The 27409-nt window shown below is 44.3% G+C and overlaps 1 protein-coding gene across 1 annotated transcript in view; it reads right to left on the bottom strand.

Moving 5' to 3' along the window:
- Positions 1-6764: 6764 nt before the first annotated feature.
- Positions 6765-27409, bottom strand: part of aff2 (AF4/FMR2 family, member 2) — a 39841-nt gene continuing 19196 nt past the window's right edge. The window contains exons 7-18 of the mRNA XM_076143402.1: positions 26911-27130; positions 23106-24179; positions 22811-22929; positions 18726-18957; positions 17067-17197; positions 15928-15991; positions 15302-15438; positions 12809-12880; positions 12405-12498; positions 11523-11575; positions 10140-10354; positions 6765-9623 (exon numbers count right to left, since the gene is read on the bottom strand). Coding sequence (XP_075999517.1) covers positions 9502-9623; positions 10140-10354; positions 11523-11575; positions 12405-12498; positions 12809-12880; positions 15302-15438; positions 15928-15991; positions 17067-17197; positions 18726-18957; positions 22811-22929; positions 23106-24179; positions 26911-27130 — 2533 coding nt within the window. The 3' untranslated portion in view covers positions 6765-9501. The remainder of the gene's footprint in view (positions 9624-10139; positions 10355-11522; positions 11576-12404; positions 12499-12808; positions 12881-15301; positions 15439-15927; positions 15992-17066; positions 17198-18725; positions 18958-22810; positions 22930-23105; positions 24180-26910; positions 27131-27409) is intronic.

Here is a 27409-nt window from a genome sequence, read left to right as displayed (position 1 = left end):
GGGGCCCATATTTCTACCTCAGTGCTTTTATCAGATCAATATTTATCATCAGAAGCACTGATCCCTGACCACCATCAAATTGATCTAATGGCAATTACATTACTGTTTACTTGCTGTTTTTTTCCTCCATTGCTCCGTTGCTCTGTTGCTGCCCTTTGTTTCCCTCCGTCTCACTCACTCACTCTCTCTCTCTGTCTCTCGCCCATCCACTCTTTGTCTCACCCTCATCACCTGTCATTATGTTTCACACCGCAGTAATCGCATTACTGCTGCGCCTCAGACTCTGGCAGGTCGCGCTGCCTTTCTGCTCATGTTTGGCGACGAACACGACTGCGTGTCTGTAATGTGATTGTGTATGAAGCGGGAGCTGCGTCATGACGTGTGTGTGTGTGTGTGGCTGAAGTTTAGTTAAGCTTGAGCTCTGATTTAGAATTCAGGTTGAGCTGTTGACCTGAACTGTGTCCGACTCGAGCAATGCAGACGGAAAGGTGTGTTTTAATATGGCGGCCCAAGTTTAAATAAAGGCTCTTCAACTTTCAAATCCCACTTCAGTTTTTGTTTTTGAATACTGGAATACCTCAAAGCCCATCTCCTGCTATTCCACTTCATTCTAAGCCTCTTCATACATGTTTATCCTGTTCTATTATATTCTGACATGAAAGGGAACAAACCTCTCTGCTGTGTTGGGATCAATACGACTGATGGGTTTTTTCTATATTGGTGTATTGAAAGAATTGAGAAAATATTGACAAATGTCGGCCTTGAAAAATGTTTTTTCCGGCTCACCAACGACCCAAAGGCTGCAGAGGGGAAACTGACAGAGCTGATGGGAAACCTGGAATGAATGAATGAGTAAATCACATTATATGCACTTAAAATGACGCTTTATATCAGTAGCATGTATGGAAAAAGACCTCACACTCTCCATTTAGACCCCAATGTTCCACTCTCACTCATTAATGATGTCGTTTTGAGTCTGGAGTTGTGATTTTCCGTAACCTGGAACGTTCACGGTGTCAGATGAAACTTCTGTTCCGTTGCTACGGTTATATATGATAAGCTGACATGTTCCGTCTGTTCACATGTTCCTTATTGTCTCCTCCGTAGATGGGCACGGAGAAAGCGGCCAATTAGAAGACGTGATGTGTTTGGCTGTCAGTGTGAAACCACTTTAATCAGGAGTCATTCAATTAGAGCTGACAAGTTCTGCCCTCGTTAGCGCCTCTGGAACTGAGAACCACGGCGCCGAAGAGCAAACTAGGTCCCGGAAATCACTGTTAAACACGTGACAAAGAAGGAGAGGAAGGACAATCTATTAAAATTACCACTCTGTGTGCTGAGACGGAGATAATGAATTGTGTGAGTGGGTTTCTTTTAATGAAGTTGAATGGCTGTAATCAACTCTGTGGTGTTGGCTGGTGTTTTTGAAAATGGGCTTTCAGTTTAAATGTAATTCAAACTAATAATTCATTGGAGACTCGACAGAGAGAACTTTCAAAATCAAACTTTTATTGTGGGGAAAATACAGTTTAAGCTCACTTACCTGTGTGTGTCAACATCAGAGGGTGAAGTCAGGCTGTAATCTGATGAGGTCGTTGGTATGAAGCTTGATTTTCAACCAGAGTTCTACATTTAGAGAGACTAAGATGTGCTTTATGTCTGTTTCTAGTATAGTAGTGTGTTTTGTCTGTGTAAGATCACCTCCTGTTTATCAAACATACTTCCAATACAAGTATTCAATCACTATTTTTACTCCGCCCGGCCCAAATTGTCCTCAAATTATGGCTCCATCCCTCAATGATGAAACTTTCTAGGGTACCGGCTGGACCATGGTCACACCAACAAGTAACTTTGAGACATCCTGCTCACACACACACACACACACACACACACACACACACTCCTAGGTGGACAACAGCAGACATGTTGTATCATCACATTTGTGTGTGTGTGTGTGTGTGTGTGTGTGTGTGTGTGTGTGTGTGTGTGTGTGTACGCTCATGCATGTATTCATCTACAGAACACGGCACTGAATAAAAAAAAAAAAAAGCCAATGACAGCAGAGATGCATCACCATCTACTCCAACCAGATTTCCCAGTAGAGCTAATGGACGGTTGGACACGGTCTGTGTGTGTGTGTGTGTGCGCGTGTGTGCCAATACATTTTGCACTTCATTTTTGTGTGTGTGTGTGATGCTAAACCATATCTGGGAGAGCTTATTTGACTGCATGGTTACCTATGGCAATTAAACCTATAAATCTAAGCTGTCAGTATTTGGCCCTGCACCAAGGACACACACACACACACACTCACGCACATACCCACAACTTAATATGTCTCCAGGTCTGCAAAATGCTTCCCACCCCTTTGCTCATTAAGGGAAATACTTAATTGGATTGGATTTATATCTGTGGTTTGTATCTCTTAAATTTAACAGCGGTCTGCTTGTTTTTCTTTTATTCTTCTCCCTCCTTTTCTCTTAACACACACGCTAATGTCATGGCTGTTTCCCCCCTCTGCTACTGTCTATGTTTCCCCACACGCCCAGCCGTCTCCCCTGTTGAATTCTAATGTGAAGCTCTATTCAATGAATTAATCATGCATGGTGAAGTAGGCTAATAGTTGCTATGATGTAGAAATAAGAGTCCATTAGCTCTAATAAGAAGACTTGCTCGGCTCATAATGGAACACATCAAGGGCAGCACGGGTCTTATTCATAAAAGTGTCATAAGTCAGATTTTAATAATTAAAATCATTACTTTAGAGCATATTGTAGTCATTTGGATTAAAAATAAATGCTTATTTTGCTTTCTCACTTGTGTTGCATAATGTAATAACACATAAAGATCAACCTAACCTACTGAACCAGGCCGGGGGTTTAGTCTATTATAGTCCTTTTTCCCAAGTACTCTGCTCAACTGTTCTGAATTCCAATCTTGTTTTAACCAAACTCTACCTTTATCCACTAGGTGGCACTGTGACTTTAAAGCCCAAACCTTCTCCTCCTACTTCCTTTCTAGGCGTAGACTTGTGAGGAAGACCTTGTGGTGTGATGTTCTGGTTGCTATCTGCTGGTGTTGTATCCCATGGACGGTCTCGTCTTGCCAGGGCTCTCCCTCTGTCGATTCTTCTTCTTCTCTCTTCTTCTTCTGCTCACTTATCGTCTATCCCCGTGAGCTCCATATCTTACTGAAACTTTTTGTGTGTAAATCGTATTGGCTGGATAACTCTTTGCATGGTGAGGAGTTTCTGGGTCTTGTTATTGGCAGCTTTGGTGTTTTGCTCATTATAGAGCCTGGATACGTGATGGCTGGCAGGATGTAGGTGGAGAAGGCTTGGTTCTTCTTCCCCTCCTCATAGAGCTGCCTCTGAAGAACCTGTCCTATGCTCTGCAGCTACCTGGCTCTGTCTTTCTTACTTCCTCATCATGGTTCCCTGTGTGTCTGTGGAATCCTCTGGGTTTTGTCACCGTCTTGTACTGCAGGTCTGCTGTGCGGCCTCCCGATAGCTCAACCATAGTGTTCTCATGTAGATCAGTCTGAGGATTGGTGAGTTGATGTCACTTGATGTCCTCCATGTAGAGGAGGGGGCTTCACTCCTCAGCCTGTGCCCATATCCTCAGTTTGTGACCACCAGGCTGAGGGATTCATGTTTACTGTAGCTGTTGTCCTGGAGTTCTTTGACTTCAATTGTTGTTTTCCACAATCCCATTGAGTTCTCCATGAAGGTCTTCAGCGTCTGCGCAATCTCTGATCCATGGTCCATCCAGGCTGTGTTCAGGTTGGACTGCCTGGAGTCTTGGGTGGCTGCTCCAGTGGCTGAGGGACGGGACAGGAGCTTCTATGTGATAGAGAAAGATGTCATAGGGCAGTAGTTTGAAGGTTCAGTCCCCTGCTTTGTGAGGATCTGTCAGTATTAGTATTAATCTGCCTGTTGACAGTAGCCGGTTCATCTGTGTTGCTCTGTTTACAGGCAGGGCTGAGCCATGAGGTGTGGATGGCCCAACCTTAAAACCCTTTATAAAGACAGGAGCGTTTTGCATGAAGGCACAGTATAGTTTGACCTTTTTGTTTCAGTTTCTTAAGCTTAATAAGTAATGAAACAGACATAAGTGTCCAAAGACCAAACCTGAAATCCCCATTAAATTTGATGTTTCAGGGAGATTGGTGGGTCAAAGTCCATTAACTACATGAGACCTGTCATTTATAATAGAATCCAGTGGTAGTGGATGGAGTTTTCAGTTGTGCTGCCAAGTTTTTGCCCAGCAAAGCCAAGAACACACTCCTCTGCTGTCATTCTGTCGATTTCATGATGCACTCTTTACTACTAATCACTAATGATGAGGTGCGTCTATTACAAGACCATTTTTCCTCCCAAACAGTCTCTCTGATGTGAGCGTGCCATCATTTAGGGATGTTGTGTTGCAGATTTAAACATCTAAGGCAGTGTTTTCTATGATTGAAGTCCACAGTAATAAGCAAAGGAGATCACCATGCTGGTTCAAACAGATTTTAATCCATATTTTAGAGACATTAAATATTTAAAAACGATGGAACTGCATCACAACTTCTGATCATCACATAGAACAGCTTCATTATAAAAAGAACCATATAAAAGGCCAAAAGTAGCACTGATAAAAACAGAAAGAGCTGAAGTTGTGCAACATATTTGGAAATACAACGCGATCCAGGAGTGACGGATGTGTTCTCGGCTACGTGGATATCATTTCCTCTTAAATCTTCACAATAATACCTTCAGCCAGTGATGCACATCGGATAGAAACTGTGGTCAGTCTGGCGGTAGATGGACATGTAGTGATGTCACCACAGTGGAGCCTTGAAGCGGCGGCGAAGAGTTTGAACGTCATCACCGGTTCAATTTAGCGAAATGACATTAAAAACAAAACCACCAATCACCAAGCTTTGATCTGGCAGGAAGTCTGTAGTATTGCTTTATGGCACAAATTAAGAAGATGCGACACAAACTTTAAACTCAATGAGATCGATGGCAGACGGTCACAGAGAGCCAAGATTCACGGAGAATGGTCTTCATTTTAAAAAACCTGTATTAACCATAACAGTGATGGCCACTGGTGATCTCAGCCATGGTCTTATTTGTTGGTGGTGATTATAAAATTTGTTAGAATTACTTTGACAATTGTATTTCAATGTTTAAAATGCTACAAGTTCAACATTTGGACGTGATTCATGGTTGCAAATTGGACCAATCTGCAGTGTGACATGAGGACAGAGAACATGGAGCCGTCAGCAGAAGGAACACTGAGTGACACAGATGAAAAGCTAAAACCACACCAGCTTTGGTCGAGGTTAACTTAGTTTAGAATGGAATACTGTTTGTAATGAGAATCCCACTCTGGTTGTCTGTTTGTGAATACAGTGTCTTGATAAATAAGCTCTCCATTGACTGCTAAGGTACTGATTACATGATTGGTAGCAGTTTCACTTTGCATTTAAGAAGCGTTAAAAGAAGAATACTCTTAGCTTTAGTTTAATGAACAGAATTCGATTTACATCAGTGGTTCTCAAACTTCTCATCCTTGTACTTCCTCTGAGTGAACAAGTATCACCAACAACCCTCCACATCCCTCTGTGCAGCACTAGGGTTGAGAAGTTCACAGCATGAGTGTGAACGCTGCTGCACACAGGACGAGTTGGGATCTAGAAGAACCAAATGTAATTCATAAAAATAAAAGTTAAAAACACATTTGATGTGTGAATGATTTTGAAACAGTTTCCATTGATATCGGAGAACTACACGGTGGTACAAGGCCCACAATTTGAGAACCACCGATTTACATAATCTATAAAGTGCCTTTATAATTATAATATTCTATTCTGAATAAAAAGACAACATGAGTTGCTCCTCGAGCTTATTTGCCAAGTGTTGTATTCTATTAAAGCTGGAGAGAAGAATAACTTTACAAAGCAGAACAACTTGAGTCAATAAAGGTCAGAGACAAAGATGGTGACCCATGATGCCCTCTGTTCAAGAATCCAACATATGAGCATCAATTAGGAAATATAGAACATTTTAAACAAGTTATTTGCAAGGACGTATGGAGGCTGTAATCTCATCAACTAGGCAAAAGAAACAGTAGGCGAGCAAAGGACGACCTGAAGCTTAACTGGAAACCAAGAAGCAAAACAAATTCCCCCTAAATTCCAGTGCAGGCTGAAGACAAAAACCTAAACTCTTGTGGTGTTTCCAACACTTTGGTGAGGCGGCTTTGTTAAACCACATTCCCATCCAAAGACACCAGCCATTTTCCTGTAAGCAACGGGCATGCATGTGTAATTTGGTGAAATGTAAACAAATATCCGAGCCGCTGGTCCACGCTGGAGGGATTAGTTAGCACATTAGCAGCTTGTAAGCGTCTGCTGTAGAGAATAAATCAGTCTGGTTATCTCTCCATTGTAATGATGACAGCGGCGGAGATGATTTTCTGTCACTGCTGCCTTTGATAAACAAGTTGACAACTGCGATAATGTAACGGGAGCTAATGGACAAAGCTGATATTAATCGTACGTCAACCCCGGATAAAAGGCCGCGGAATGCTCCAGATTCTTCACAGCGTGCCTGAATCCAACATTCCCCCCATGTGTCTTTAGCAGTGGCATGATGAAGTGACGTGTCCCGTGATGCCATGTAACAGCATGTTGTTGTATATTGTAAGTATGTTGTATTACTGCATATAATCAAAAATGAGGACAAGTGTGTGAAATTAGCATTAACCATATAGCAACGTCACTGTTTTACCATCAAACAAAACGACACCAAACATCATTCAATAGGACTGAGCAACATTGTGGATCAACTATTGACTTCTAGAGACTTGAGGTCTAAGATGAACAGCTTGTGTTGTTTCTTGTTGGGCGGCTGAAGTATAAGTTAGAGTTTTCCTTGCGCTACATTTACACCATCCAGTACCAGAGACCCACTTCAGATCGTTTGCTCACATGTGGCACATTTTGGATGTTTGTTGTCAGCAGGAAACCAAACCGGGTTGATTCAATAACGCCTGGGCCACTTAATGGAGCTGTAAAGACTTAATCTGATACAGTCAACAATCTGAATTGGGTTTTCGAGACGTACAGCGATAGCGTAAATGCATTTTCTAACACCTAATCTGGCTTAATGTCCTCAAATTATGAAAGAAAACAACTTCCAAAGGCATTTCATGTCAAAAGTCAGGAGTTGGATGTTGAGACTGACCAGAATGTTCACCAGTAAACATTTTGGGGCTTTCAGATAAAGAACCATTTGTCCATTTGAAGGTTTGTACATTACATGAGTATGATTATCTGTAGGCTTTAGTATTGTGCATTCATAATGATTCTGTATTTTCAGAGTGATGTCAAACATTCACGCTATAAATGACAACAAGAAATACACTAAACCGGTAATCTATTCTTTTTTTCTTCTTCTAAAATGGACACAAGTAGTTCTTGGTCTGAAGCTATCATTTATTGCATGCGATGGTCATAATCAGGCATTTCAGACAAACCCATACTTGCTCCAATCATTAAAAAAAACAAAAAAAACAGCAACTGATGCAAATTCCACGTATTACATCACACATTTGTCATTTTAAAGCCAAACCCTGGTGTCATCATAAACGCCAGTAAAAAGCTCATGGAAACAGTTGATTTTACGAAAAACAATCTCATATTTATACCAATATGGTATGGAAAATCATTTAGATTCATTCTTTGTTATTAAATAAATAGAGCAATTCCCACTGGACACCAATAGAGGCACTTGGTTTTTTTGTTTTTTGTTGTTTTTTTTAAGTGAAAATAACTTTTCACATCCGCGTCGTCTTCCATACACATTCAGCGATGGTGGAATGATCCAAAAAGTTGAACTCATGCTTGATGAGCTGGATTTACAGAGGCACGAAGAATCCACGTTTGAAGTCTTTATAGCAGACGTGCAAACAGGAAGAAACATTAGAAGTCTCTGCTTGTTAACATCGGATCTGCGCTACAAAGGATCAAAAGTCTGGGTACGTTTGGTGCTGTGTAAATGCAGCCCCAGCCTGTGCATGGACACACACACACACACACACACACACACACACACACACTCTCACCCACACACACACGTATATACACAACCTTTTTCTCAATTCGCTTTCATTCATTCACATTGAAAAGACACTAAAAAAAAACCCAAACCAAAGCAAAGGCTGTCCTCAGGAGTCACAGTCTGTACATTATGGCACACAAACAACATCATCGTCCAGTCAGGTAATGATTTTAGATCGACTCGACAGTCGGCTGTACACGTATACACGCAACGACACAACACAACAAATGTCGGGAAAAGACTACAAGATTTTATGGCAGATTGTTTAAATTAATTACATGCTGTACAAAGTGACTGTGTGTCTGAGCGGATGTGGAGATCAGGGCGCTCTCACCCTGTTTACTCGCTGAAGCCGTCCGTGGGTGAGGGCTTCATTAGAGCCAAATCAGCTGAATCTTGTAGTTTTTTCCCCCTGTAAGTGTTTGACACCTTAGTGGGCGGGTTACTATGGGAACTAGAACTGAGTGGAATTTCACAAAAACTTGTAACCAGTGAGAGAGGAACAAGAAGCGAGCTTTGTTTGGAGGAGGTGGGGGGGGAGGGAGAGAGAGAGAGAGCCCAAAGAAGGAGGGCGAGGAGCTATGAGGACGACATGATGGAGTCTCCAGCTACAGTGACTCTCGTACGCCGCCTGTCGTGTCTCTCTGAATCCACTTCCTTATCTTTCGGAGAATATATTTGGGTATACTAACCGGCGTAAATCCAGGCAGCTGCTAACTCCTGATCTTTGGTTGATTCGTATCTAAAGCTATGTGGAGCCGGACTGAAGGAGACTCTGAAGCGTGGCTGCAGCCTGCGCCTCCTTCTCTCCGGCTCTAGTGGTTGTAGATGAGCCTCTTTGCTTTTCCAGTGTGGCCCTTATCTAATGGATTGGACTGATACGTTTCCACTTGGATCAATACAGGCCCCGGGCTTTAATTCTAGTCCCAATCAGCCACATTTCAAGGCCGCTGCTGTGGAGGATGAGGAGTCTGAGGAGTCTGAGCTCCTTCCCTCTCTTTAATCACATCAGTCTTTCTCATATCTTCCTGAAAATGCTCCCCGTCTTTGTAAAACACTTTTTTTTTTTTTTGCCGTTTCTCTCTGCTTCTTATTTCTTTATCTGTCCTGGGCTCACAGAGGTTTGTAATATGTACTGAGTAGAGATTTACTCAGAATTGCAACATCAGCTATACTCTATATTCAGTTGGAATCCCTAAACTTAGTTGCTATTCAGGTCTTTATAGCTGAAGTTTAGCCCAATTAATCTATGAATTCCAGTAGCTTGAGTGGTGTCAGGGCGTCTCAGGAGTCCCCCGGGGGAACTAAAGCACTCTTCAAGCTCCCATCTCTCACTTGTTATCACAGTTCTAGTTCCCAGACCCATTTTTAGCTTGGCTGCGGTCCAGTCTCTATAGCAGGTGAGCCTCTATGCGTAGCCAGTGCAGCCCCTGCCTGATGTACCGGACCAGCTCCGTCATGCTGCTCTGCTGACTCAGCGGCTCCATCACAGAGTCCAGCTCCTGGAAGAACTCTGTGAGGGGAGGGGGGGAGGAGGAGGAGGGAAGGGGAGGAACACACAGTTAGGATGGTCAGAGTGTCATACACACCGTATCTGCAGCTGCTGCTTTCAGGGGAGAGGAACACATGATTACAGTGTGGCTGCTCCTCTGATGGAGGCGAGGTTGTGTCAGTCAGTCAGTCAGTCAAGAGGAAACGAGGACGCTCAACCAAACATTTCCAGACGCAATCCAATCTTATTTGTCTTGCAGCAGTTTGAATAAATCAGGTTTGTTGTTTTATGATAGAGAAGTCTCTAATGTTGATGTGACTCTGAGATGTCTTATTACGTTCTTGGTTCTTGTGCAGATGTGTCAGTGCGGTGCGTTCAGGGGACATAACCCTCAATCTATAAAGGTTTAGTAGTTGTAGTATTTCTTCACTGCTCGCCCATCAGAAAGTGCTTGGTTCTTGGTCTAACTGGTTTTGTGTGAGGCTGTGCAGCTGTTTGTGGGTTCGTTCTGCTGATGTGCCTCTGAGCAGCACCTACCTTGGCTGTCAGTGGCCAGTCTGTCCGCCGTCTCCCAGTGTTCGTAGCTCCGCAGGATATTGTTGGTGATGTTCACGTGGCTGGCGGCCATGTGGTGGATCCTCTGAGGAATGGCCACGCTGCCTGATGAGCCTGGAGCTCCTCCCAGTCCTCCACCGCCTCCGCTGCTGGCCGGAGAGGGGCAGAGGGACAGAGGTGACGGGGTGCCGTTCACCCTGGAACACAGAGAGAGAGACGTTAGATCCATGAGGCACATCAGGATTAAACAGGGAGGGTTGGGAGTTTGTTTAGACACAGATTTCTAGTTTGTATAAATGAGATGGATGCTTGTCGACGTGCAGCCAGTCAAGCACGTCTGAAAGCCTGAAAGCTTCTTCCTTCACTTCTGTAACATGTTTACATCGACATGTAACATGGACTACAGCAACACTGGCTTGTTTTAACTGAGTGTGCACAGCGGTGAAGCAACAAGAGAGAGTAGATGAGAGTTAAAGCATTTCAAACAAGAACCTGAAAATATATATATCTCATTTCCAAAGGTAGTAAACACAGACTTACACCCCAAACAATCAAATTCATCTTAATGATTGTTTGTTTACAGTAAACAAACGCTGGCAGTATAATTGACTTAGTGTGTATTTACTTCGTATTACTGTGGGATTTGCTTTCTATATTAAAACAAATGGAAGGTTTCCTCCTTTAACAGCACAAAGTGGAATAACAAAGCGACTGTGAACAGCTAGGAAGGAAAACCACTTCCTCTTCAGGTCAGCAGCCCGTCCCAGAGAGCGCCATCTTGTGAGTGTCCAGCCGTATTTAAGGTGGAATGAGTCTGAGGTATTAGTCGCCGTTGTTCTCGCCTGTATGACATTCAGCGTGCAGCTCGTCTCCGTAGTAACGCTCGTCCCAATGCCTCCCCGTCTCACACAGTCGGGTGGGCGGTTCTGGCGGTGATGTAATGTCTGTGATGTGGCCTTGACCCCGGCTGACCTCGTCACTGGTGCCTGATTCACTGCGGCGCACATGCACACATCAAACTGGGGTCCTGCTGTTGTGCAGCATCAGAGCTGTCTAAAGTCATTAGCCTCACTTCCACCGCTCCTCCACGCCCTCTCCTCCTCCATCCATCATCGCTCCCTCCATCCCTCACCGTCACCGCGGCCTTCCACAGCCCCTCCAGTGTTCGCCTGCTCACATCTACCCATCCAACAACAAATCAATCCCCTCATTTGCTTCCTGAGGGGTTTGTTTGAGCAAGTGGCTGTCAGGGAGGATGTGATGTTTTCTGCAGAGCTCAGGTGAATTATAAATCCTCAATTATCTTTCTGAATGAATGGGGGCGAGTGTGTGTGTGTGTGTGTGTGTGTGTGTGTGTACACTTACTTTCCGTTGGTCCTCCAGGGAGACGGTGCTTGATGGGAACTCTTGGCTGAATTCTGGGCGGCGGAAAGACAAATTTGATAACAGGTGTTGATTTATGTCGGAGAATTAAGGGAAGGAAGAATTAAGAGAAATGTCACACGTTACAATGGCGTTTTCATTCCAAAACAACTCGAAAAAGGGGTGTGGCCTCAGGCTGTGAACGCTTTGAATTTGTTTCCCACTTGTTGGGACGACTCGGGCACAAGCTCTTAGGGCGAAGTCGTCATTTAAATCAATTAAAGTAAGTGATTGATACGTGTGTGTGTTTGTGTGTGCGTGTGTGTGTGTGTGTGACCTGAACACAGCTCCCCTCAGTAACAGTCAGACAGTGCAGAAATGCTCAGACTAATTTATTGTGTCATTTTTCTTTCTGAATGAAATGTTTAGAATAATTTCTGTACAGATATGTAAAGAGCTTCCGCATGCATGCACACACTCACATGCTCTCTCACACACACACGCGCGCACACACACACACACACACACACACACCCTGGTTCCCTTAGCAGAAAATCCAATCCCACTAGTGCAAATGCTATACTGTGATAATGACATTCTCTGTAATTAATTAAACTAAACATAATTAATCAAAACAAGCACATTAAACTCTAACAATCCACTGTGATGATTGATGGAGCTAATTAATGCATTAATATCAAAGAGAAAGAATGGATTTTAATAACGTCATGCAAAATTAATACACAGGCACCGTGGAAATGAATATGAATCGCATTTGAGGGATTGTAATTGGCTTTGTGTGTTTTTCCGACCACACACACAGACACACACCCGCAGAGGCAGTAGACAGGAAGGCAAGAGAGTGTGTGTGTGTGTGTTGTTTACCTTAAAGTACTCCATGAGCGAGCGTGAGTACTTGACAGCGTGGTCTTTCTTCAGATGGAACATCCTCAGATACAGCAGAGACAGACAGCGGTTACTATGGAAACAAAACCATTAGAGGGCAGATGAATCCACTGTATAGCTTCACTTTCAAAGCTCCAGCCTCCAAATTATTTCTCATGCCGTCCACGCAAAATGCATCAGGACTTCAAACAGGCTGCAGAAGTCCTGGCAGGTTGGAGAGAAACTTGCAGTCCAAAAGTACAAAAAGGAAGAAAATGTCAGGAGAAAAATGGAAAAAGGAAGAGGGGAATTATATTTTTCTATATTAGATTTATTTTCTGCTATTTATCACGTCATTTCTCTCCCACCTGAGCTTTAGAGAGAGGAAACAGTGACAAACGTACCACAGCACAGCCAGTTTCTTCTCGGCGATGGTGGCTGAATGGCTGGCGAAGTTCTTTAACCTCATGGCGTACCTGCAGGGAGATACGCTCGTTAATCTCTCACACACGTGGCTGTGGACATAATGGTGTGATATCAAACACGTGCACATTCAAGGGTAATTATCATTAAAAATCCACATTAAACTCAGTGTAGGCGCCGCTTTTTCTGCACGTAAAGACAACAAAAACGGTGATGTGACAATAAGCAATTCCGCAGTGCCCATGAGCAAGACACTGAACCTCTCCCTGCCTCAGGACTGCAGTTTATGAGCTCTGTCATTGGTGTGTGTGTCATTGGAGTGATTCAAGAAAATCTTTAGTCGTTAAATGTAATCAATTAATTAACCGACACATTAAAAACAATAAAGAAAGTCGTTTATTTAAGGGACATTTAATGATAAAGTTAATGGTAAAATGTTCTCAAATTGTCAAGTAGTAATTTTATCGCATTATTCTGCCTTTATGTCAATTTAAGTTTAACAGCATTTTGCATGTTATCCTATTGTGATGTTTCTTTTGATCATAATCAATGTTTACATCCGGATCATATTTCACAATTAGTCTCACTGTGATCACATTCAGTTACAAACCATCCATCCATCCATCCATCTATCCATCCATTATCTCTCTGTAAGTTAAAGGAATGTAGACCTCAATATCTTTGCTCGTCTTTAAATTAAATCCCGGAAACCAAAGCTGAAAATATTCCAGTTTCCAAATGAATAGATCATTCATAACAGCAGAGGAGAATCACTTGTACGCTTAAACTAAATAGTTTGTCCCTGACCCGTTTCATATTCTATGTCTGTAGTTATACTGTGAAAGGCTGAATTCTCTTTTGTGTGTTGATAAATGATCCCACAGACTGCAGTGTGAGGGTTCAGCTGCTGGCCCTCCACACTGACCTCCTGGTCCACCTGTGATTGCAGAGGAGGAGGTTAATCAGTCAGATGGAAATGGAGCAGTGACTGGTGAGGCAGGGGAGAGCAGTCGCACCTTTACACTTTATTGATGTCCTCAGGGAAATTTCTCTCTTTTGTCTTGCTTCCTCCACGAGGGAGGTGAAAGGTCAGAGCTGCAGCAGCTGTTAGCGATTCAGTGTCTTGCTCAAGGACACTTCAGCAGGATGGATGAACCCCAACCTGGCTTTTCCAGCTAAAGGACATTTTTCCCTTCTCCCTCCGCCGCCCTGCTGTCACCCTGTCTGCTGCTGGAGGTAGCAGTCGTTTGTTATTCTCAGTTTGCTCTGTTAAATTTTCACTTAGCGACTTCACACATTGGCAGCTCTGAATGGTAACGAGCTGTAGCTGTTTGAAAAACAGCAGAAATGCTGTAATGTGACATCAGTAAACTGCACACAGCATATTCCTCTTCTCTCAGCCCTGCCAGTCTGTGACACATTGTAACAAATGGAGTGAAGAGGCAGGAAATCCAGGGTTGATTCCTGTCGTCTCTCTCTGGATCGACTGAACATAGCAACCAACACCAGCAGATCAGTCAGAGCGGTAATGTGTAGAGCATGTGGTGACGGGAGGCAGCCCCTCTTTGTGTGTGAGGCCGATAAGAGAAGAGTGCAGTTTGGCTTCCTTTGCCACAATTTATCCAACTATTTACTTGCTTTTTTTTCTTTTTTCTTGCAATTTTAACCAACAATTTATTTAAAAAGCTAAGCTCTACAATCTCCCGTGATAACTGGACTTTCTAGGACTGAAAGGCAAAGGGGAGGAATGTGACCAAGATACACTTTAGACACTATGTAGAAGTTGTAACTTGAATCATTAAATAAATAAGAAAATAACCCTTTAGCTGGAGTTCATCCTCCATCATCATGTTCTAAAGTTTAACTCTTTATTCCCCTCAGACTCCTCCAGTAGACGCTGACTCCTTGGCAAAGGGCCACACACACACACAGCATCTGGATTAAAATTCAAAGATCTACAGCTCAGACTTGAAGCCATCTGGCAAGGCCTCTATCTATTTATCTATGAATACAAATATTCAAAGATTAAATAAAATATCAATAATTAACAAAGCCCCATTAGCTACAACATTTAAATATCCGCAAGCCATCACACAAATATCCTACATGCACAGTCCATATAAAGTAACAGCTCCGTTTCTTTCATGTTTATTTCATTTATCATTACAATTTTTCCTAATTCCAGTTTGAAAATGCGTTTGATTGATGTCGGTGTGGAGTCAAGCTTCAAATGTTTAATTCTCTTTGAAGTTTCTGACTGAAATGGTTGAAATTTACAGTTACTTACTCTCTGTGATGATAAACGTTAGAAATTCTGTAATATTAATAAATATTCCACCTCATTACTGCATTTATCACGTCAAGTATTGAATCTAAAATTGAGGGATTCCGGCCAAACGTTATGTTTACAGATTATTTTAATAACCAGCCTTAGATATGTTATGGTGAGCTGGTGTGTATTGATTGATCTTCACCTGATCAGCTCCACCGTCTCAGAGTACATGGTGTACGGCGATTTGGCCTCCAGCGGGTCGCGCTCCATGGCGTTCCCACACTCTATGAAGGAGAGAGCGCCGTCTGCGTAGTTCACCGCTTTACCAAACTTCTCCATCTACAGGGAGGAGAGGGAGGAAGAAGGAAAGGAGGGACGCCATAATGACAAGGATGAGACAAAATGTTATAAAACGGAATGAAAGAGACAGAGATGGAACAAACATCCTCACAAGGGGGAAATCAGATAATTCTTATGATATTGTGTAATCTCGCCGACATCATCACTCCTTGAATGCAGTTTTCCCTCGGAGACAAATGGTGCAATAAATAACACAGATTATACACTGCAATTGCAAAATATGAAATAGATTTCCAATCTGTGGAGACAATGGAGACGATAAACCCACACACACACACACACATGCAGGAGCAGCAAGACACGCACATCTGACCACACACAGGCATAATTACAGTGTACGCTCTGGATGTTTTGGTGTAGGTCGTGAATTTACTGTGTGTGTGTGTGTGTGTGTGTGTGTGTGTGTGTGTGTGTAGAGCTGATCTCTTCCAGTAATTGGAGAATGTAGTGTGTAAGACGACACCTTACCAGAGCATCAGCCTTGTGCTTGAGTCTCTTGGCCTCCTGCATGTAGTAGTCGGCACTGTGGACTCTGGGAAAAGAACATAAATAACATGTTTGCGCTGACACCTTAATTAAAAACACTGCACGTTAGAATTACTCACATAATCACTGGCTGCAGGGAGCTTAGAGTTACTGATAGACTGCGGCTCACACACACACACACACACACACACACACACAGGCATCACACTACCTTAGGCTTAGTGTAACCTTAGTATAACAAGAAAACATGTTGTTCCATGAATAATGCAGAAACCCTTTGGGACAGTCACTAACAAGATGCATCATGCCAACACACACACACACCACAGGTACGCAGATGTGATGGGGATGCCTTCGCCCTCCCTGACATTTTGCCCTGTGATTGCTTCTTTATTTATAGCGCCCTCTGCAGGTCAGCAGGTGTTTGTTTGCATGCTTCTGATCCTGATGCATCGCTGAAAATCAACGATCACACTCCAGCATTAATGATTTGTTCTCCTTATAAGGATGAACGCAGCGTCAGGGAACTAGAAAGCTTCTGCAAAGATGCCTTCTTCAAATTTTGTGTTTGAAATTGCCAGGAGTGAGACAAACCACAAGTAAGAGTGAATTACTGTCAACGACTTGGATCAAATGAGTTCAGTTGGAACGGGCGGGAGAGATGGGGAGCCTCCGTCGTGCCTCAGTGATGCTGACAGTGTGAGAGCTGTCCAGCCTCTCTGCCGCTCGCTCTGCCAGACATCTTTGCTTTGGACGAGCGGCGCCCTCACAGCGCTTTATACCATTAAGCACAACTCTCCAATTATGTCATAAAGCAATCAAACAGATTTACTGCTGAATCTATTCTGGTGAACCTGGGGACCAGTGTGTAATGTTTCAACCTTAATGTGTCATTATTACGCCATCACACCTTCAAATGGGACAGATTACACACAGACACACACACACACTCCCCATCTTAGTGTTTAGAATTATTTGCAAGGTTTGAATGTACAAAAGCCATAATATGTCTCATTTAAGATCATTACATATGTTTTCTTGTCTCTCTACTCTTTTAGTTTATATATATACTGTATATATATGTGCGTGTGCGTGTGTGTGTGTGTGTGTATTTTACGTACGTGTCGCTGAATGAGAGTCTTGGCCTGCGAGGTTCTGCAGCTTCCGTCAGCGGTTCGGTCCACACCTCACATTCTGACTGTCCGTTGGCATGGTAACCGTCTACAGAGGGTTTCTCGCCGGCATCCATTTCCTGTAGGAGGGAGGCCGGCGAAGTGCATGTTGTTAAATTAGTATTAATTACACCGGCATTGTGTGAGAGCCAAACAAGCGTTTTGCTTCGTGTTTGAGCCGTCGGATATTAAGACGGAAGGCGGCGAAAAAAAGCTCCTCAGTCCATATCCTGTTTCAAGTTTGTTTCCTTTTTCCCACTGTTCTACTCGTTTTCAAACCACATAATAAAAACAATTGTCCTTGAAATGGATAATAAATGTAGAATTTACTCTTAGATATTCTCTCTCCTGCCAAATTCTTTTATTTCTCTTTCACCGTTCTCACTTTCTTCTTTTGTCCTTAACCTTACGTTCCAAGCTATAAAGATAAAAATCCCGAAACTTTACAGGTGATCCATGTAGGATTTCCTCTAAATGTATCACTGTCAATTTTATAAATAATTGTCCCTCCATTGTGTATGCGCTAGGAGCTGTTCTCCACTGGAGTATTGCATTATTTCTCCTCCCTGCTGCTTTTGATGCATTACCTGCTCCTCCGCCGGGACTCTCACACTCTCAGACATAAAGCAGGCAGGAGAGTGTGAAACAGGTCACTAGAGGTTTATGTCATCCTGGAGATTCAGATGCTTTATGAATTAAATATCATTAACTTAATACCGCTAATGTAGCCAAGATGATTTTGTGTAATATCAGTCATATTTCACATAAAAGCTTTTAAGTTATTGCGGGCATCTTGCATACTGCTGTGTCCTTAGAAACTGGGAGGAGAGCGCTGGCAGAGTTAGTTAGAATTGTTTAATGTTCTCAGATAAAGCTGCTTCTTATCAACCAGTGATCATGTTGCACTGCTTGTCCACAAGGGTCAATACTGGGGCCCCTTCTCTTCTCTATATGCCTCACTACCACTCACACATTGCGGCTCACATCACTGCTGTGCTGATGACACTCAGCTCTACTTAACTTTCCCCCCACGCTTGACTGACATCTCCACATGGATCTTAACCCCTCAAAGGCCGAGCTCCTCGTGCTTCCAGCCAGTCTCACAGTTCATCTAATCAGTGTCCAACTTCTACTCGCTTCTGCCAATAAAGTCGGCGAGAAGGCCAGAAGTATCCAGGCACAGCCGAGCGCCTATAGGGCTGCAAATATGCAACTACAGACAACATCTAGTTGAGATCCTGCTGATTCAGGGAAGTAGTAGCAGTTTGAATGTATTGATTTCCATTGGGATCTGCTAAGCTAATAAAGATAAAGAGATCATTGTTTGGTTATTATGGGTTTGCAAGGTCTGGGAGTGAGATTGTTAAAAGTGAAATGTGCAAAGAAATACAAGTTTTGGGTCCAAGTTGGAGAGAAATCTTTGGCTTTGGAGTTTGGAGTTTTGTGCTCTGAGTGCTTTCCTGTGCTGCCACGCCTTGATTTGGGCATGAAAGCACGTTAGACAGTTACATTTGACAGCTGCAGCAGCCCAGATTTCTCTACTATACTATACTCTAACAACTACTATCAACTAGAACTAGAACAGCAGGATAATTATGGGGTACTTACGCTGCCATTTCTTCCATGTGCCTTGCCTTCCCCTCTTCGATGTCTGTGTGAGGAAGAGGAGGAGGTGGAAGAGGTGGAGGTGCAGGTCAGCATCCCAGTGGCGCCGCCCTCCTTGCCGAGGGAGGAACCACCGTCACATGGCCGTTTACAAGGGGGGTCATCAGAAAGGGGGGACAGGAGGGGAGGAAGCAGCTTCTCGTCACGCCGCCGAGCGTGCTTCCTGTTTAGAGAGCTAGGGAACACACACACACACACACACACACACACACACACGCTCTGAATTACTACCTTACTATTCCTAATGTATCTTCATGTAATCTGGTTAATGTTCGTTGCCTTGTTATTCAAATTCAATTGAAACGACTTTGATTGAGATTAAATATTTCACAATGATTCAGGAGCAAATCATCTGAAATAATCAGGAGAATAATGAATGATAATTAAACAATAACTAACCACACTCCAGGCAGCCAGAGAGACAGCTACACTAATACACACACATGAGACCACTGCAACATAAGACCATGGTTTTGTATGGATCTATAATATGCTTAATATTATTGATCATGTATCTTATTATTTGCTTTTAAAGATGTCTTATTATGCACATTTCCATGTTTTTATTTTCACTTAGGAACCATTTCTACATGCTTAAAAAAAAAAAAATAATAATAATTTAAAGTACTCAATGATGCACTTCTCCTCTCCCTTACTGCAGCGCCACTGTGCACACTGACTGAAAACAGGCAGTTTAACAGGCTCATCCCTGTAAAAACGACTCTTTACTGATCTGGTCAGCTGCATCATCAGGCCTCGGACTCTGTGGGTGTGTCTAGACGTATACGTGTGTGTGTGTGTGTGTGTGTGTGTGTGTGTGTGTGTGTGGGCGGGCAAATTCATGTTAATAAAAAACGCTTTTAGAGCTTTCAGGGCAGTTTGGGAGGTTTCTCAACAGTTGCAAGCTGTATCCATATAAAAACGACTTTACGTTCTTTTGGGAATTTCCCATGATTACATTTTTTTCCTGCTGTGAATCATTAAAATGATTGCACCTGCCGACCACAGCACTTTATCTGTCATTTGCATATTATGTGCATAAATAGATACTTCCATATTTCTGCAACTACAGAAAGTAGATCCGGTCTACATGTAGTTTAATCTGCTGAGCAAACAAAACGTTTCACCGTCCTAGAATTAAGTGTTACGTTTGCTAATATGCATCTAGAATGAGGAGGTTTGATGGAATACCTTTGTTTGGTATTTGACTGTGAGAGGAAACACGGTGACATCATCATAGACTCATTTATCTGTCCTCTTGCAGGTTCTCTTATTTATCACATTTCTCATTTTAATAGCACAAAAGTTGGCGGATGGTGAAGGCATAACTCCTCTGGGTTAAATACGTCCTCATGTCTTTCATACTTAATTCACATTTGCTGAATGAATCTCTTCCTCCTGAAATCGTATTAATTCTGCCTTCCGTGTTCGAGCATCGCTGATTATTCCCTCAGCAGCCTTATTGTAGCTCTTGTGACTCATATTGTTTGCAACACAACAGATAATATTTTTATGTTTTCCTCTTGCTGAAAACTCAGGGGGTTTGATGCAGCGGGAAAGTTGCTGAGCTCGCAGAACGGCGCCCCGGGTCTCGACATTAGTGATAATACACAAAACCAGGGAGACAAAGACTAATTAGTTGTTGTAGTGTGAGTGTGTGTGCGTGTAAGTCTGTGTGTGAGAGAGGGAGCGGGAGAGAGGGAGAGAAGGAGAGAGAAGAAGAGTGTGTGCTTGTGTGGTGTTTGTTTGCATGCACACAGGTGAGACTCTCCTTGTGTGCGTTGTGGTTGTGTGCTTCCCTAAGTGGAGGGGAATGTGTGTGTGTGCGCGTGTGTATACAAGCACGTTGGAGCCCTCACAGTTATTTAAAAAGCGAAATAAGTCTACGGCTTTTATTGCCCCGTAGCACAAAATGACCACAGTATATCTGCCAAATCTGCCTCCACAGTCCATTTGAAACGACTCCACAGTTGCTTGGCCACGTGCTGAGATTTCTGGCTTTCAAAATTAACTTTATGGCCCCGATTGAAGTTTCAAGCCACTTCAAATCCTTTCATTTTCAAGGGCTCAACAACTGAGAGCATTACTGAGAGCCCTGGAGAGTCCCACAGTACAAGTAAGAATTGATGTGGAAATCCGTCCACACAGATCTCTAAACCATATGCAGAGTTTAGTCGTCTGCACGCATGAATAACAAACCCACACTGATGTTTGAGGGAGATGACATTTATCTCAGTCATGACAGGAATCTTGACCTGGGCACGTTCAGCAGACACGCCAGCGTCTTGATAGTCTATTATTCTATTGTTGAAGAGTGTTTGGCTGAATTTGAGGGCCTGTAATTTATACAGACTAACTGATAGAATGATGGCAGAGGAGTGTTCTGGCATTAGGTTTTGTATATTATTTATTTATTATAAATTGAGACCCTTTTCCCCCTTTCTCCCCAGATGAGGCCAATTTTCCCTCTTTTTTCTTGTGTTCCTTGTCAGAACCTTCCTGTCTGCCAAACCCCAGACTCAGAATACCAAGGTCAAAATATTACAAATGACGTGTCTTTAACATAAACAGCTCCTGCTTTTATTTTGAAAGGCCAGATCTCTAACACAGAACTCTTATTGTGGCTGAACAATGATAACAGAATATGTTATCCTCTTTCCTCTCAGTTGCTTGTAAAACATCTTTGAGTATTTAGAAAATGAGCTTGTTTACTTTGTTGTCATCCAATCCACCCGGCTGCTGATGAATCTAATCAATCAGCGGCTGCGTTCTGTGTCTTTAGGACCTGAATCTGAGCGAGGTCATCACATCACTCACGTCCAGCTTTAATGAAGAGCCTCTTAGATAATAACAGGAGTGTTGACGTGGACAGGGCAGGTTGTGGACGGTGCAGGTTCAGGTCTGGGTCATACCTCAGTCCTGTCCCTCTCTCTCTCTCTCTCTCTCTCTCTCTCTCTCTGACTCCCTGCTGCCTGCTTCAGCTGAGGGGAACGTGGAAGCATTTCCTTTGTGTCTGTCATGTTGAGGCTTATTTATAGAGACATCAGGCTTAGGGTTTAATAATTCACAGGGAAAGCTGGATTCATGGTTGTGTCATTTCTGTGTCGAGGGGGGGAATTGAAATTAAATCTCCAATGACTTCGGCAACACGTGATGCTTTCTAAGCCTCTCTAAAAATACTTCATATCTCTAAAAACACCTCTTATTACCTTTACCGAGGACATTTTAAAAGCGAAGCAGAGCCATCCTCGCTTAGAATCACTCACACCTCAAATTAAAAAGAGAATTCAAATCAGATTCCAGTGTCTGTGGCTAATTGTCTGAGTAATGACAGCTTGTGATGGGACGCTGGCTGTCTGAGCTCTGAGGACCATCGTCATCTATTCATCAATGAACTCATCGCTTTTATCCTTGGACTGTCAGTGTCCACGTTCCAGCAACAAGTCTCCATTTATGGCGGTCGCATGTCAGACAACTTCATCTCATAATTGTGTCCCGGCTGCATGAGTCACACCGGATCCTGATCCACTGGAGACCTGATCCACCGGAGACCTGATAACCATGCCAGCCTGATTGTGTAATGTGCTGCACATCTTTCATCAGCATGTGACCTTACTAACTGCATAACGCACCTGGCTAATGACATTGCGTGTGTGTGTGTAAATGAGGCCACGCCGTGTCAAAAGCTTGAATGGACTTTAAACTGCGAGCTAGACGCACCTTCAGTACTGTGTGGGCATTGTGTGTGTCAAAGGATCTCCTGTGTTTAAATGATAGATTCAGTGTAATGAGCGGATAGAAAGAAATGGCCTTCGCATGCTAATGTAGTTTAATGAGCAGATGCTTGGTATGGAATTTAAGAAACCTTCTGTACGAAGGAGCAAAATGTCTCTGATCTGAGAATGTTGCTACGGCGATTACACTCCCACACACGGATGACTGATGGTTTAGATGTGTGACACTGAGGAATGGAGCTCTTTTCCTCGGTCGGCCCTATGGGAAGCGGGCGTATTTTTTTACAGACTTACTCTGCAGAGTTGCTGTTCTTGTGGTTGTGTATTGGCGAGATGCAGGGCGGGAGGAGCAGGCAGTCTTTGTCCAATCGTAGCTTCTTGTTGCCGTTGACGGAGGACTCGTTGTGGTCCGACTGGGGACGCAGCCGAGGAGAAACAGAGACAAAGAAGCAGATAATGAGCGCATGTGGGAAAGAAATATATGAGCAGAGGGACGTGGCTATGTGCTGGAGGAAGTAGAGGCACAAACACGCTGAGAAAGTTCCAGCACAACAAAATAAAAAATTGAAGAGAGAATTCCATTTCACACCTTGTGTTTCCTCTTGCTCTTGCTGGTGTGTTTCTCTGTCGGGACCACCATGTTGCCGCCGGCCTGCCTCCTGTGTTTGCCCGTGTTGTCTCCTCTCTCCGTCCTCCCCGCTAGCCTTGGATTGCTCTGCTCTTGCACAGCGGGGTTGTCCAGCGCGGCCAGACTCTGACATACCTTCTCTCTGTCCCTCACAGTCGGCCTCTCTCTCTCCGCCGGCCCAAATCTCTCTCTGTCATCTCTGTCCGTCTGCCTCTCTCTCTCTGCTAATCTGTCCCTGTCACCTTGCCTCTCTCTCTCCTGAGCTAATCTCTCACTTTCCTCCTCTTGTCTCTCGCCTTTTGTCAATTTCTCTCTTTCTCTAATCCCCGGCCACTCTCTCTCCTCCTGCTTCTGTCTCTCCCTCTCCCTCTCCCTCTCCTTCTCCGCCTGTCTCTCTCTGTCCCGCTCCTTCAGAACGTCACTCCCGTCCCTGGATCTGTCCCCTGAACCCTGGCCCGGGACCCGGCTGAGCAAACTCAGGTCAATCTTGACCCATAGACTCTGGATCTCTTGGTACTCCCTCAGGGGAGAGAGAGGCACCTCGTGGCCCAGGTGGGAGGAGGGGGACATGGATTCCAGATCCTTGCACTGTCCTCCCAACCCTCCAGGATCAGGAACCGAAGTCCCAAATGAGCCGCTGATGTTGGTGATGCTTAGGGACGTACAGCTGCTACTGCTAACATTGCTGCCGCTGCTAATGCTACCGTTACTACTGCTGCTACCGTTCGCCGTCACGCTGCTACCATCTTTAACTCGGAGTCCCTTTCCGCCAAACACTCCCAGGCTCCCCATAGCGCCGGCGGAGCCCAGGCACGGGGGAACGGGCGCGTGGACGGGCGCGTGGACGTGCGCGGCGGACAGAGCCAGCGTGCTCACGGCGGCGCGTGTCGTCTGAGAGGGCACAGCTGGGAGTTTGACAGCTTCTTCTGAATCCGAGTGGCATTCTGATGAGGAGGAGGAGGAATCTGTTTCAATGAATTCTCGCGACTTGGGTGTGATTTTGCTGTTGGGCCCTCTGTGTTTCTTCTTATCCTGCTGGAGAGAAGAGAAGCATCGGTGAAATGATACCGCCGACATAAACGTCACATCTGAGCTGCACATACAGAATCACACACACTGCTTCCCTTCTTCATCTTTTTATCTCAATGAAAAGATGCAGCGACACCCATATTTAACTCCTTACACATTTGATTCATCTTCCTCCCTCCTTCAGCATCCCCAACCCTGCTTCTGACACAATCAGCAAAGCTAAAAATATATATTATAACACGTGGTAATATCTTGCAAATTAGGCATCCGGAGTTGCCATCTGGTTCAACCAATCTGTGAAATGAAATGAAAATGTTTGACTTGCCTAATGTCTAATTTTAAACATCAGCGGTGTTCAGCACACAGAAGTTAAACAATTTAAAAAGAGGCACGCTGCTGTTTGACAAATGGGAATCTAAATATTTTTCTTGTTTGTTATCATGACTTCCTAGATGTGTTAAGGTTTGTAGTAGTTAATAATAGTGTGTCATGTTTTAGAGACAGATCGAGTCCAGACAGGCCCCCATGCATGACCGGCCAGTATGAGTCGCTGGTGCGTCCTGATTTAGAGGTTCAGCTGCCGATCAATCTGGGCTTTAGTGTCAGTGAGGCTTCACACACACGGTCCTACAGGGCAGCAGCCTCAACACTTTGCTCCGTGTTACAAGTCCATAGCAATCACTACACACTTTATTCCTCCTCTTCTCTTTTTCAACACACTTGAAGCGGCAGAGCTGAAAACACACAAAACAACAACAGTGCCCATCTGCTGCTGCGTGGTCTCCATGTTGTGACACACCCACATAAACATCTTACAGACGCCTCAGCCCTCTGCCTCGCACTGAGATCTTCCCACATGGAGCCAAAGTGACCTCGCTCAGCTCAGGTTCTCTCAGTATTCTTGGCAACTTTGCCTCCACGTTTACCTTCATCTCTGCTCTCCAGCTAGAATTCATCACAACCCTCAGATGTTCAGTGATCAATGGGTCTGCTTTGAAATGAGGGGCAGCGAGGAGCAACCATCAACACGGGAACACGACGACGAGGAGACGTGAAGCACGGAGAACACCGCCGACGCTCGGCAGGTTTGAGTTAGAACCCTCTGGCTTGGCAGACTGCAGGCGACAGTCAGACTTCTGGACTCCGTCCAACACAAACTGTCATCTGCAGAATCCATCATCAATAAACGCTGTGTGGTGATTTATTGGAAACGTGTATTTACATTTCTGGCAGAAGACTTTTCCATTCTTATAGAAAAGCCAAACACAACTCCTCACTCATGTTATGTGGAGACTGTGTCCTCCGCTCAGCCAACGCTCCGGCGCTCGCTGCCAGCTGTCGTCCACGGCTCAGCCTGGCAGCGTGACAGCCATCACTGCAGAGGTTGCAGATGTTGCTGTTGGTGTTCAGATCCCGTAAGCGGTCGGGTCAAGAGTCGGGCTTTTTTAGTTTTCACTTTGGCTTTAGTTTGGCTTTAGTTTGGCTTTAGTTTGCTCTCTCCTGTTCTCTGTGCCAGGATTTAAAAAGGTACGATCGGAATATAGAAGGAAGAATCCAGACTGACGCAAACATTTGATACTGAACTCTGAATGACGCCTGCATCATTTGTGTGTGTGTGCGTGTTTGTGTGTGTGCGTGCGTGGAGAGAGGGAGCAGTCTAATTCCTGAGCCCTGCTATCATTGACAATGAAAAACAGAACAAGGTAATAAGTGAAAATAATTCATTATTTGAAAAAACAAATTCATGTTTGGCTCTGCAGTTGGACGAGCCTCGGCTTGTTGGCGTTGATGGCATTAGAGGAGATGGATTTCTGTTTTTCCAAGCGGAGGAATATAATGATGAGGCGCGGTTTCATAAAGATCAACAAAGATCAAAACATGGCAGATCCTCAAAAGAGCCGGACTCCGGCCCAGAGCGCCGCGCAGGAGCCGGCGCTGACGTCTCACCCTTTTGTTCTTTAAAAGACGAGCCGCTTTATTGATCTTTGCTGCGTGCCGACCTCACATCACTGATTTCAGGCTTTTTCCTCCAGAGAGCCACAGTGTCCACATTTACATTTTTTCGGAACCTTAACTGTTTCTGCAGACATTAGACCGCCCTGTGTGTGTGTGTGGCCTCAGGCGAGTTCACTTCCACACATTTACACATAACATTACAGCACTCTGTCTGTCTGTCTGTCTGCCTGCCTGCCTGCCTGTCAGTCTGTCTGTCTATCTGTCTGTCTGTCTGCCTGCCTGCCTGCCTGTCTGTCTGTCTGTCTGTCTGTCTGTCTGTCTGTCTGCCTCTCTGATCTAATTATTCAAATGATGCAAATCTCCTTGAGGTTTCTGGATGAATGTTCAAACCCAAAGCTCTTGTTTTCCATGGGAGTTCCATCTGATACAGCTTTCAGCCTCCCTCCCCTCCCTCCCCTCCCTTCCCCCCACCCCCCTTTTTGTAATCTGCTCTGTTTTCGGTGCTTCCCACCTGAGCCATAAGACGGGTTTATTGCAAACTCTTGCAATTTTAACGGTGTGATACTTCCAGAACCACATGATGTAAACCAGCAGGCTAATGAGGAACTGAGGAAGAATCTCTCACACGCACAGCATGGAAGAAATGTGTTGTTATTGTGAGGAAAACCATCCTATAAAGAGGCAGCGAGCATCTACTGACATCTTGGCTCAACCCCTCTACTCTGGTACACACAAAGATCACACACACAGAGCACACACAGGTCAGTAACCAAACACTCACCTGGTTAACGCTGGCGGCGGGTGCTGGCACTGGGGTTTGCTGTAGTGACGACAGCGGCGTGATGGAGTTGGTTGAGTTGTTTGAGTTGTTTGAGTTGGTGGCACATCGGGGTTCTTTCCTGGGGGCCGTTTTGCCACTGGGGGGTTTACTTCGTGGCCTGGGGGGGTTCTGGTGCTCCAGGATGGGCGGCGGCAACAGGTCCTTGTCCCTCGTTGCAGGGCTTGTGGGAGACGACACAAAGGGGGGCCAGATTCATAAAAACAATACACAAAGCACATGTAAGTGACAAAAGCACAGAGTGGTTTCCATGTCTAAATGAAAGGAGTAACAGTCTAACTTTGATGCTTTAAGCCTACAAATGGAAACGTGCAGAGGGAGAAAAGAGGATCAAGATGAAGATCAGTCCTCATTTTTCTCCGCTGTGTTGAATGGCACCAAAGCAGGAAGCTGAGTGACGGCCTGAAGCCTCTGTTAGCCCTCAGCTGTAACCAGCAGCGAT

Source organism: Genypterus blacodes, unplaced genomic scaffold (assembly GCF_046128005.1).
Source record: "Genypterus blacodes isolate CSIRO-AG114 ecotype Tasmania unplaced genomic scaffold, CSIRO-AGI_Gbla_v1 ptg000024l_1, whole genome shotgun sequence".
In the NCBI taxonomy this organism is placed as follows: domain Eukaryota; kingdom Metazoa; phylum Chordata; class Actinopteri; order Ophidiiformes; family Ophidiidae; genus Genypterus; species Genypterus blacodes.
Note: the sequence above shows the minus strand (reverse complement) of the source record. Positions and strands in the feature narration are given on the sequence as shown.